This window comes from Bos taurus, chromosome 5 (assembly GCF_002263795.3).
Source record: "Bos taurus isolate L1 Dominette 01449 registration number 42190680 breed Hereford chromosome 5, ARS-UCD2.0, whole genome shotgun sequence".
In the NCBI taxonomy this organism is placed as follows: Eukaryota; Metazoa; Chordata; class Mammalia; order Artiodactyla; family Bovidae; genus Bos; species Bos taurus.
In genome coordinates this window covers 94,318,716-94,331,360 of record NC_037332.1, presented here as the reverse complement: position 1 = coordinate 94,331,360, position 12,645 = coordinate 94,318,716, and the positions used below count along the sequence as shown (strand labels likewise).

General features: G+C 41.0%; 1 protein-coding gene across 4 annotated transcripts in view; it reads right to left on the bottom strand.

Annotated features, from left to right (window-relative positions):
• Window positions 1-9,779: 9,779 nt before the first annotated feature.
• The window catches only part of EPS8 (epidermal growth factor receptor pathway substrate 8), a 196,218-nt gene continuing 193,352 nt past the window's right edge, over window positions 9,780-12,645 (bottom strand). For all 4 annotated transcript variants that reach the window (XM_005206995.5, XM_010805476.4, XM_015471251.3 and 1 more), the window contains one exon: window positions 9,780-11,034. In XM_005206995.5, the coding sequence (XP_005207052.1) occupies window positions 10,918-11,034 (117 nt within the window). In that variant the 3' untranslated portion in view covers window positions 9,780-10,917. The remainder of the gene's footprint in view (window positions 11,035-12,645) is intronic.

Sequence of the window (12,645 nt, the reverse complement as noted above, 5' to 3'; positions counted from 1 at the left end):
AAGCCCATACCACAGATTAAATCGCAGCAAGTGTGGATCCATTCCTGGTTCTGGTGTGGCTATCGTAGGGAAGACTGAAATGAGGAACAGCTCGTTTTGCCCTGATGTAATAGCATCTGACATAATTCTGCTCCTAAGCAGTATGCAAGGGTGTTCTCTTTGGTGAGGGCAATTCTTGGACAAGGTCTTAGCTGTGAGTTACCAGCAGTCGCATCCCCCAACAGCAGGGGGATGACAGTGTCCCATGGGGGCAATCTGGTAGTGCATGGAGGCATCTGCTCCACTCTTCCACTCTCAGAATTCCCTGATGCCCCAGAAAGCCAACTCTGTATGCAAAGCTCCAGACTGAAGAAAAGATTCTCATCTTTAGACATTGGAGCGGAGGAGGAAGGCAGGTATCATAGCAGGATCTAGAAATAAGGAACTGTGAGAGGATGTCAATGGCAATTATCTTGTCTCAATAGAGCAGTGTTTTGCAGGGGTGATCAGCCATCTGAAATTATCCCAAGATGTAAGTGACTGTTGTGACCAAGCACTGTATTTCCTGGTCTAAGTGTTGCTATGGAATGATTAGTTTCCAACCCACCTTCCCGTTCATCTGCAAGGGCCTTCATGGAGGAGGAGCTCTGTGGAATCTGGACCAGTGGTTTCCAAATGAGGTTCCAGGTCTCCTCTTTGCAGCTTCAATGAGAGGAACACTGAATTTTGCCTGTTTTATACAGTGAGATACCATATAAAATTTCATATTTTAAAAAGATGATTTTTCTGTTTAAAATGTTTTTTATACACTGACCTATGATATCTGAGAGAAAAGATTTGCAGGATGTAGAAAAGTCTCTGCGTTAGATCAGATTTCAGTTGTTCCACTTACTCTGCAACAAGCTACTTAATTTATATCTGAGTTTCATTCTCCTCATCCACAAAGTGGGGAATATATGTGAAAGCTTTCAGCACACAAGAGTTCACTTTCCATTTTCTTTTCTTTAAGAATAGATGAAAGGTAGGCTTCCCCGGTGGCTCAGTGGTAAGGAATCTGTCTGCCAATGCAGAAAACACGGGTTCAGTCCCTGATCTGGGAAGATCGCACATATCGAGGAGCAACTAAGCCCGTGTACCACAACTATTAAACTTGTGCTCTAGAGCCTGGGGGCTGCAACCACGGAGCCTGTGTGCTGCAGCTACTGAAGCCCATGCTACACAACGAGAGAAGCCACCATAATGAAGAGCACACACACTGTAGCTAGAAAGTGGCCCCTGCTCTCTGAAACTAGAGGAAAACCCTCTCAGCAACAAAGACCCAGCATAGCCAGATAAATTAATATCAAAGGCTTCCCAAGTAGTGCTAGCAGTAAAGAATCTGCCTGCCAGTGCAGGAGACATCAGAGACTCAGGTTCAATCCTTAGGTTGGGAGGATCCCCTGGAGGAGGGCACAGCAACCCACTCTAGGATTCTTGCCTGGAGAATCCTATGGACAGAGGAATTTGGCAGGCTACAGTCCATAGGGTCACATGGAGTCAGACATGACTAAAGTGACTTAGCATGCATGCATGTATAAAAAAAGAAATGCACACACAATCCTCACAGGATTATAAACAAAGAACAGATGGGAGTAAAGAAGGCCTTAGTGTATGACACCAGTTCAGAGTAAGAAACCATAAAATAGGACAAGCTCTTGGAGACCTAGAGATAATAATTACTTACCATTCATGTGTGTGTGTGTGTGTGTGTGTGTGTTTTATTCTCAGATTTTTTTGTTATCTGAAAGAAACGATGTGTTCATTTGGAGGAGTAACAGGAATGACTGAAGCTAGAGAAATTATCTTCTACTCCATGGCCACGCTTGAGGGATAAGGCTGACTGTTTCAGGGTCCAGGAGGTGGGGCAGCCCAGAAAAGCAGTAAGACTTGGGCCAAGTGCCTGGAGCCACAGTCAGGAAGGGAAGAGCCCAGGCAACCAGCCAGCACCAGGACCATCTGGGCCTGGCAGGAGCCCTGGTTCATTGCCCACTTGGTCACAGCAGCAAACTAGATGAAGTATGCCTAGGGCCCTTCAGGAAGCGCATCAGCTGTTAGAATACCCCTAGTGGTACAGACATGACTGAAGCGACTTAGCAGCAGCAGCAGCAGCGGTATAGAACCCAGTTTCAGAACCTCACTCCCCTCAGAGCATCTGATAGACATACCTCACCCCAGTTCAGGTCAGTGTCTAGGAGGATGGTTCTCAGTAATTCCTTTTATCTTATCAGAATTTTACTTGCTTTTTATCTAATAACCTTTCCCTCACAAATGTGATTTGAAACACCTGAACATTTGGGTACTAGGAGATATTTCTTTTCTTGGTAACTGGGTACCTCCTGCATCAAAAAAAAAAAAAAAACAAAACTGAGGATTTCTCATAAAACTGAGCTCAGAGCACTGGCTTCTTCACCTTCTTTTCTGTCCCAAACATGCAAAAAGAAAGTAATAAATAGGCGAGGAAAGGAGGCTGTGAGTGATATAAGGCCAGTGATGTGGTGCGAGGCTGCGAGGTTGTGTAGGAGTCAGTCCTGGAGAAGCCTGCATTGAAGAAGGGATGGAGGACCAAGATGGTAGAAACAGAATGGGTTGGGCCGGGGGGTAGATGGGAGTACTGAGTAAAATTCCTGTCTGGGACCCAGAACTGCTGGAACTAGACCCCTTCTCTGGAAATTGCCCATAGCAGCCACGGCTTTTTGAGCATGTTATGTTTTAAGTAAGGAAAAGAAGATCCAAGAGTAGGGTGGTAAAATGGTAACTACTTGATACTTTCTCCTGCTGATTCATCCCCAGGGGCCCTTGACACAACCTTACAAAGACCTCTGAATAGACTAACTTAAAAGCATGTCTTTTGGGAAACACCAAATGTCACATGTATAAAATCACAGTCTCTGGGAAGTCGGCACTGATTTTTGGTGGTTTTAAGATGTAATTTGCCCCACAAGTGACCAATAAAATTAATCCCAGGGATAAATACAGCAAGTTGCCAACAGTTCTTCGGATTGTATATCCTCTGAAGGCAGAGGCTACCTCTAGGATTCTCACTGAATATGCAGTTCTTAAAGCAGACCCTTACAAAATGTTTACTAAGCGAACATTGTCTTTTCCTATTCAGAAACAACCAGTCTTTATAAAAATCCCTGTGAGTGTGTACAACTTTTTAATATTGTTCCATGTAAGCACCGGGAAGAAAGAGACCGGAACCAACCTCATGAGATCTTTACTCAGCAGCAACACAGCCTCTATAAAAAAAAGGCTAAATGTAAATTCTAGGACTGACAAAATACAATAACTGAAAAGAAGATTCACTGGATTGTCTTGACACATACTGGAAGACAGATCACAGGGGAGAAAACGAGTTGGTGAAGCTGAATACATTACAAAAAAAATTTTATTGTCTCTTGGCCGCACCATACAGCACATGGGATCTTCATTCCTCAACCAGGGATCAAATCCATGCTCCCTGCAGTGGAAGTGCAGAGTCTTAGCCACTGGACCACCAGGCAAATCCCAAGCTGAATACATATGGATATACATTTCTAATCTGAAGAACAGGGGAGAAAAGATTTTTCATATATTGAACACTAGGCAATAAAAGCTGAAAAATAAATGCAGAAAATCCTACAGTTGCTCCAATTTTCTGCCTAGGTATGGCTTTCAAAGTTCAGTGCAGGGAGAGAGAACTGAGGTGGAGTTCAGTAGACTCCTTGAGTTGTGAAGACAAAAGCTTAGAGAGTGACAAGGGCAAGGAAGCTAAAATTCATAGCACAGAGTCACAGAGCAAAGAAAGCTGCATCAAGGGAGAGCTCTGGAGATACACATAGGGTCTCCGTAGAGTCATAAGTGGAGGATGGCTCATTGCATGCCTGTTATAAAACTGCTCAAGCCTGAGGAAAAGACTCACATGAGAGGACTTAGAAGGACAATTCTGAGCTCACCAGAACCAGGCATAGTCCCTATTATCATCTGTTACAGTGGGAAACATAATGCATGGAGTAATAGGTTGAGGATTCAGGAGAGTTTTGCTTCAATAGTGCAATAAAATTGGTTGTAATATAAATATTGCTCTGGTTCCACCTAAAAATACATAAAGAAAGGAAAGATCAGAAAGGATCCAACTCTTACTAAGTAATTGAATAGCATCCCAAAACTAAGCACAATAACATTTGAAGTTATACAAAAGTATCCAGCAACTAACAAGGTAAAATTCACAGTATCTGGCATCCAATTAAAAATTACATTAAAAGTGAAAGATACAGAAAAGAATCCTGAAAGTGGTCAGAGCTTTTAAAATTTCAAGCACACAAAGAAGCAAAAAAAAAATTCATTAAAAAATCAATCATAATTAACCTAGAAGATATAATGATGACAGAATTAGTAAGTAAGAATACTAAGATAGTTTCACTGCCTTCCATACGACGGAAAAAAATCAAAGAAATATTGAGCAAGTCAAGTAGGGACAGGAAAGATATTTTTCAAAAAGTAAAACTTTTAATGATGAAAACCCTAATATCTGAGATGAAAAACACAAATGGAAAAGATGAACAGCAGATTAGACATTACAGAAGAAAAGATTAGTGAACTTGAAAACAGGAACAGAAACTACCTAAAATGAAATGATATCATCAACTCAGTGGACGTGAGTTTGAGCAAATTCAGGGAGAGAGTGAAGCCTGATGTGAACCCTGATGTGCGCTGCAGTCCATGGGGTCGCAAAGAGTAGGACACAACTGAGCAACTGAACAACAACAAAAAATGAAACACCGAGAAAAAACTCAGTAAAAAATTATCAGTGACCTTAGGAAAACTTCAAATGGCTCAGCATACATGAAATTGGAGACTCCCAAGGACAGAAGGCAGGAAGGACAGGAAAAAAAAGTAATAATGACCAAAACTTGACCAAAATTAATAGAAAACTATAATCCTAGTTTCCAAAAGCTCAATGAACATCAAGAACAAAAACAAGAAATATACAAAGGCCGAGAAAATTCAGCCATAAGCAAATGGCTTAACACCAGTGATGAGATTTCCACTTTGGCAGCAACAGTTGATTGGTGATTAGGTGATCCTAGTTTCTAGTTTTTTCCCTCTGTGTTTTCAGAACCAGCATCACTGTACCACCCCCTCCCCACCCACCCCAGAGGTAAACTGTCCAGAATTGCCTCCCTCTCCTTCGAGCTTCCATGCCAGGTCTCCAGGGGTTCTCTCCTCTGTGTTCATGAGGCACCAACATGAGACAGTGCCTTCTCTTCAGTGGTCTGTGTCCCAGCTCCCAGGGCCCTTCCCTTCCTCAGACTTCTAAATGCTGGCAAACCCAAGCCCCTTCCCTATGCAACGCTAGCCCAAGGGGCAGGGGCTTCTTCCTATTATTCCCACCTCTGTGATGTCACAGTGTTTTCTTTTTGCCTGTTTAACCAATTCCTTCTGTTAAATACTGTTTAAACAACAGAGAAAGATGACTGCATCTTGTTGGGTAAAAGAATAAACATTTATGTGTGTGCTTATATATTTTTACTTTATTCTTGTTGCTCCCACTAATGTAATCTTAAGGAAAGACTTTGCCAGTCTTTTCACTATGGTATTCAGAGCATCAGAACCATTCCCAGTACATAAGTGGATAAATACACGAAATTTTTACAAGTTGGATGTTTGCTATAAGAGGTTATAGAATCCAATTCAAAATAAGACTGCAAAGTGGAGTTAGAGACAATTTAAGTCGGGCCACGAAGTTCATTTTTACAAAGATCTAACCATTTAACAGTTCATTTTACAAAGATTTATTGAGCATCTACTATGTATCAGACACTATAGCAGAAACATGTTTTGATCATTTTATAGAATTTCAAAGATGTATAAAAGAGTGTATATGTAAGCTAAGTAGCCAGAGTTGAAACAGGTTGATTATTGAGCTGTTCTTTCAGTTTCAAATCTACCTGCTTTAGTCTCAGCTTTGCAATTTGGGGCTTTGCCAGGTGGGTGACCAATAGATTCTGCCACCGGGTCATAAGAAGCTAGACAGTGAACAAGGGACTTGCTTCCTTCTGTTCTACTTCCTGTTTCTGTCAACATCACCTTCATAATAGCCCTCCACTTTGTAAGTAGCAATTGATTCCCAGTAGGTTCCAGTGACTCCCAAGAGCAGCCTCCTTATTCTCCCTCTGGAAATCCCAGTTTCAGCTGCCTGGCCTGCTGTCCTTAAATATCTGAGTCCCAGCTCCATGGATTTGCCCAACTATTTTATTTCTTTTTACTTTTTATTGGAGTATAGTTGTTTTACACCACTGCGTCAGTTTCTGCTGTACAGCAAAATGAATCAGCTATACATATACATACATCCCTTCTTTTTTGGATTTACGTCACATTTAGGTCACCACAAAGCGCTGAGTAGAGTTCCCCGTGCTATATAGTTGGTTCTTGTTATCTATTATTAGTTATTAGTTATATTAGTTATCCATTTTATACATAGTTAATAGTGTATATGTGTCAATCCCAGTCTCCCAATCCATTCCCATCCTCCTCTTTCTGCCTTGGTATCCATACGTTTGTTCTCTGTCTTTGTCTCTATTTCTGTTTTGTAAATAAGATCATCTATACCTATTTTTCTAGAACCCACATACATGTGTTAATATATGGTATTTGTTTTTCTCTTTCTGAATTTATCCCACTACTGGGCATACACCCAGAAAGTGAAAGTCTCTCAGTCGTGTCTGGCCCTTTGGTACCCCCATGGACTATACAGTCCATGGGATTCTCCAGGCCAGAATACTGGAGTGAGTAGCCATTCCTTCTCCAGGGGATCTTCCTGACCCAGGAATCGAACTGGTGTCTCCTGCATTGCAGGCGGATTCTTTACCAGCTGAGCTACCAGGGAAGCCCCACACCCAGAGTAAACCATAATTCAAAAAGATACATGTTCACTGCAGCACAATTTACAACAGCCAGGACATGGAAACAAACTAAATATCCATCAACAGAGCAATGGATAGAGAAGATGTGGTACATACATACAGTGGGGTTTTACTCAGCCATAAAAAAGAATAAAACCGCGTCATTTGTAAAGACGTGGATGGGCCTATAGACTGCCATACAGAGTAAACTATTTTTTTTTCCAGCTGAATTATTTTCTGTATTCCTGAGGCAACAGCACCAGTTAGGCTGTGCCCCTCTTCTGGGAGGTCTGTTTATTTACCAGTGGTGGGAACTTTTCTCCAAATTTCTTATCCCAGTAACCTAACTCCTCAGATGTCTGGCTCAAATTCTCCCTCCAGCTTTTCAATTCCATGAATTTCAACTCTTCTCTTTGTCGCCACCACCCTGAAGAAAGTAACTACTTCCTGCAATTACTACCTCTGTGATATTTTCCTTTGGAATTTTATAGCATAAAGACATACTTATAAATGACACCAATTCTTTTTGAATCAGATTATGCTTCATGACCCAGGTAATCACGATGGTGTGCTCACTGACCTAGAGCCAGACATCCTGGAATGTGAAGTCAAGTGGGCCTTAGAAAGCATCACTACGAACAAAGCTAGTGGAGGTGATGGAATTCCAGTTGAGCTATTTCAAATCCTGAAAGACGATGCTGTGAAAGTGCTGCACTCAATATGCCAGCAAATTTGGAAAACTCAGCAGTGGCCACAGGACTGGAAAAGGTCAGTTTTCATTCCAATCCCAAGAAAGGCAATGCCAAAGAATGCTCAAACTACCACACAATTGCACTCATTTCACATGCTAGCAAAGTAATGCTCAAAATTCTCCAAGCCAGGCTTTAGCAATATGCGAACCGTGAACTTCCTGATGTTCAAGCTGGTTTTAGGAGAGGCAGAGGAACCAGAGATCAAATTGCCAACATCCGCTGGATCATGGAAAAAGCAAGAGAGTTCCAGAAAAGCATCTATTTCTGCTTTTTTGACTATGCCAAAGCCTTTGACTGTGTGGATCACAATAAACTGTGGAAAATTCTGAAAGAGATGGGAATACCAGACCACCTGATCTGCCTCTTGAGAAATTTGTATGCAGGTCAGGAAGCAACAGTTAGAACTGGACATGGAACAACAGACTGATTCCAAATAGGAAAAGGGTACGTCAAGGCTGTACATTGTCACCCTGTTTATTTAACTTATATGCAGAGTACATCATGAGAAACGCTGGACTGGAAGAAACACAAGTTGGAATTAAGATTGCTGGGAGAAATATCAATAACCTTAGATATGCAGATGACACCACCCTTATGGCAGAAAGTGAAGAGGAACTCAAAAGCCTCTTGATGAAAGTGAAAGTGGAGAGTGAAAAAGTTGGCTTAAAGCTCAACATTCAGAAAACGAAGATCATGGCATCCAGTCCAACCACTTCATGGGAAATAGATGGGGAAACAGTGGAAACAGTGTCAGACTTTATTTTTCTGGGCTCCAAAATCACTGCAGATGGTGATTGCAGCCATGAAATTAAAAGACACTTACTCCTTGGAAGGGAAGTTATGACCAACCTAGATAGCATATTCAAAAGCAGAGACATTACTTTGCCAACAAAGGTCCGTCTAGTCAAGGCTATGATTTTTCCTGTGGTCATGTATGGATGTGAGAGTTGGACTGTGAAGAAGGCTGAGCGCCGAAGAATTGATGCTTTTGAACTGTGGTGTTGGAGAAGACTCTTGAGAGTCCCTTGGACTGCAAGGAGATCCAACCAGTCCATTCTGAAGGAGATCAGCCCTGGGATTTCTTTGGAAGGAATGATGCTGAGGCTGAAACTCCAGTACTTTGGCCACCTCATGTGAAGAGTTGACTCATTGGAAAAGACTCTGATGGTGGGAGGGATTGGGGGCAAGAGGAGAAGGGGACGACAGATGAGATGGCTGGATGGCATCACTGAGTCGATGGACGTTGAGTCTGGGTGAACTCCGGGAGTTGGTGATGGACAGGGATGCCTGGCGTGCTGTGATTCATGGGGTCGCAAAGAGTCGGACACGACTGAGCGACTAAACTGAACTGAACTGATGCTATACTACACACAGGTTATTTTAACTTTCCTATCCTAATTTCTTTTGTCTTATCTCTACATTTTCAGATATTTTCCATAAGGGCTAAGTTATAAATGTGCATCAGGCAACTTCCTGGTGGTCCAATGGTTAGGACTCTCTGTTTCCACTGTAGGGGGAAGATGGGTTCAATCCCAGTCAGGGGATTAAGGTCCTGCATTCCATGTGGTATGTCAAAAAACTTTTAATTAAAAACATTTAAAAATAAACAAATAATTAAAAAATAAATACATGTGCATCCATGCTTATGAAATGGGAGGATATACAATAATTATTATTCTAATGTTTGTCTCACTTTGTCTGAGGGACAGTGCTTTGGGGGAACTGAGAAATGGAAAACAAGAGGCTCTCTTATTCCTCATGATTTGGGGAAAATTAACCTCTAGGAAGCTAATCCTCCTGTAATATCCAACTCACAGGTTACTGTAGCTCCCTAACAAGGCGTTTATATGGCGGCACTTCATAATCACAAATGCGGGGTATAAGTTTGTTTCTACTGCTGGGATCAACTGGACTTGATGGCAGAAGAAAATGTGATGAAATAAGAGGGGTGGAAGGAAGAGAAACAACTGAAGAAAGTAATCTAGAGCAGCTTTTACCCACTCAGAACTTCACTAAGTTCTGAGTGGGTAAGTTCACTAAGTGGGCCTCTGTTTTTCCCATTCCACTCAACCGTGATCCCCACTCTTCACGCCAAAGGTCCCTTTTGCCAATGAGACACAAGCCATTTATTAACATACAGCAAATACTGTTTATTGCAGACTTTCCAGCTGACTCATGTGAAAAAGGCACTATGAAAATTAATGAATCTAGATAATCTCTCTAAATGGGTTTATGTTAAAATATACAACATTCTTACATAACATCTGTTTTATATATGTGAAATAATATAACATTTAATGACAAAAATCATGTTTCCAAAAATAACTTTGTTGAAGGTTAGGTCTCTTTCTTTTCTCTACCTAGAATCTTTCACAGGATCAAAATATGTGTAGATTATTTCTTAATACCAGAAAAACTTGACATGGATAAACACATAAGATGGCCCCAGTTTACTTTTAACTACTTGTATCAATATTCAGAACTGGGGCCTTCATTAAGCAAAATACTGTAACACACACCAATGCAGGCTATTTCCTGTGACAGATTTTGAATGTATGTGACCTCTTTTACACTTGTGCTTTCTTAATATATAAGAACACAGTATAGATAATAAGTAGAGTATAAACTAAATCAAAATACAAGCTATACAAGGAATTGTGAGCAACAGAGCCGTGACAAATAAAATGTCTCAGGAATGTTCTAAAGGTTTCTATTTGTATGTCCAAGGCTTTGTTGTACTTTACAGTTCATTAAATGTTTCAAATTTTTTTAAACTGTTGGCATTAAGAACTTTAAATAAATCTAAATAGTCTATATGTCTAAGAAGAGACCTAAGTAAGCAGAGACTAGCCTAAAGCAAGCTACACCCTGGATGATACACAACACAGTCACAGGCAAACCTAAAAATATTTAGATTTTGAATCATGGGCATATCTATCTTTTTGCTTTGCTGCAATAAATAAATTCACCACTGTCAAAAATATCTGCTTATGCATTGAGTCTGAGATGAAATAATTAATCCATTAAAGGAAACCTCACCTTGGTCGAATATGCAAAATATTTCCCAAGGTCAAAACTTCTGCTTAAAATTTATAATTTTAAAAATAATGGGCCCAGAAGAAAGTCCTCTGCTTACTTAGGTTTGCATTGTTTCTTTATGGCGATAAATTCTGTATACCAAGAAAGAAGAATCTGACATTCCTTTCATGGCTTCTTAAAACAAAGCATGGTGGACACATGCCAAGAATGATGGAATTTTGAAACTAATTAGTGATGCTTCCCTCATCAAAAGACTCCACTCCTGAGTCGCTTGCAGCAGCACTGATTTTTTCCTGTCGTCTTCGCATGATTTCTTGCAACTCAGAGCTGCCACTGTTATCCTGAAAAACAAACATGGTTCAGACAAGATCGTTAGTGGTCTGTGAGGCTGCAGATCACGTAAGGAAATGGCTCAGGCTAAAAGTTCTTTGTGTTTTTCTTCTCACGTCTCTTGGCGGGGAACTGAAGGCTGCCCTTCACGTAAGTGATGGTTTGGACTCCACTAACCTCACTTTTTCACTGGTAGTGTCTAAAGACCATTCATTCACCATGCTTTCACTTGAACATGTTAAAGGTAAATCAGTAATGCATGTGGAATGCTTTAGATTCCCTGGGAGAAAGAAGAGGTTGTATAAGCACAAAAAGATGCTAACTTATCAAAGAATGCTCTTTAGGTCAAGCAAGATATTCATCTATCTGCTGTAGGGGATTCTAAATCAGGCCCAAAGACTGGGCTCAGAAAACACCAAGTTTCCTCACACCAAAAGGTTCTGACCATCTGACATCTTGTTGGTTCTTGTCCTTTTGAAGTCTGACCTACAACCCCTATGCACCCACTATAATCCCCTCTCATCTACAGAAGTCTCTGGCGACACAGGTGAGTAAACAATGAACGAGATACAAGAGAAGGGCATGATGGGAAGGTGCCTGGAGAAGATGCAGAACCTTAGGTAACAAGTCTCTGCCTCCATTCACATCCAGAGGAAGAGGAACAAGAGGCCAGGAGGACATGGGCAGTCAGGGAAAACGATAGCAATAGGGAGGCAGGACTGAAGGAATTCAGAAGTGTTAGGATTATGGAACTTACTTAACCCTTAACATTCTCAATAAAAACAGAATGCATAATGGCAACTAAACAGCCTGAGGAAAGATATAATCCTGACTCATATTCAACAGACAGAAAGCCTAATATAGAACCAAGAAAGATCAATGTGGTAGGAAAAAATTTCAAGGGAAATATTTCTCCTGACTGAGAATGGTTATAGGGTTGCATGCACGAGGCTATTTTAGTTCATTATTTAACTGTTGAATTTACACAATATACCTGCTTGAGATAATTGTGTATTGATTTCACACCAAAGCCTATATCCTTTCATCTGAATCGGAGTTTAATTTTCATGAAAGCTATTAAGAGCTGTGAGATGTAACAGTTAGAAACTACTACCCTTACATAGCCCATGTTAAGCAGAGAAGGATATTGGAAGCTTAAGTATATCCAATCTAGAAAAAATTTATTCTCCTGCTTTCACAGAAACAACTATAACTAAGGAATAAATAAATAAAAATAACTAATATTTTCTCTCTGATTGTTTATATGTATAAGCAGGTCTAGGCTTATCTGATAGCTCAGTTGGTAAAGAATCTGCCTGCAATGCAGGAGACCTGGGTTTGATCCCTGGGTTGGAAGATCAGCTGGAGAAGAGATAGGCTACCCACTCCAGTATTCCTGGGCTTCCCTTGTGGCTCAGCTGGTAAACAATCTGCTTGCAATGTGGGAGACCTGGGTTTGATCTCTGGGTTGGGAAGATCCCCTGGAGAAGGGAAAGGCTACCCACTCCAGTATTCTGGCCTGGAGAATTCCATGAACAGTATAGTCCATGGGACTCTAAAGAGTTGGACACAACTGAGCAACCTTCAGTTCACTAAGCAGGCCTAAGGCATACAGCCACAGT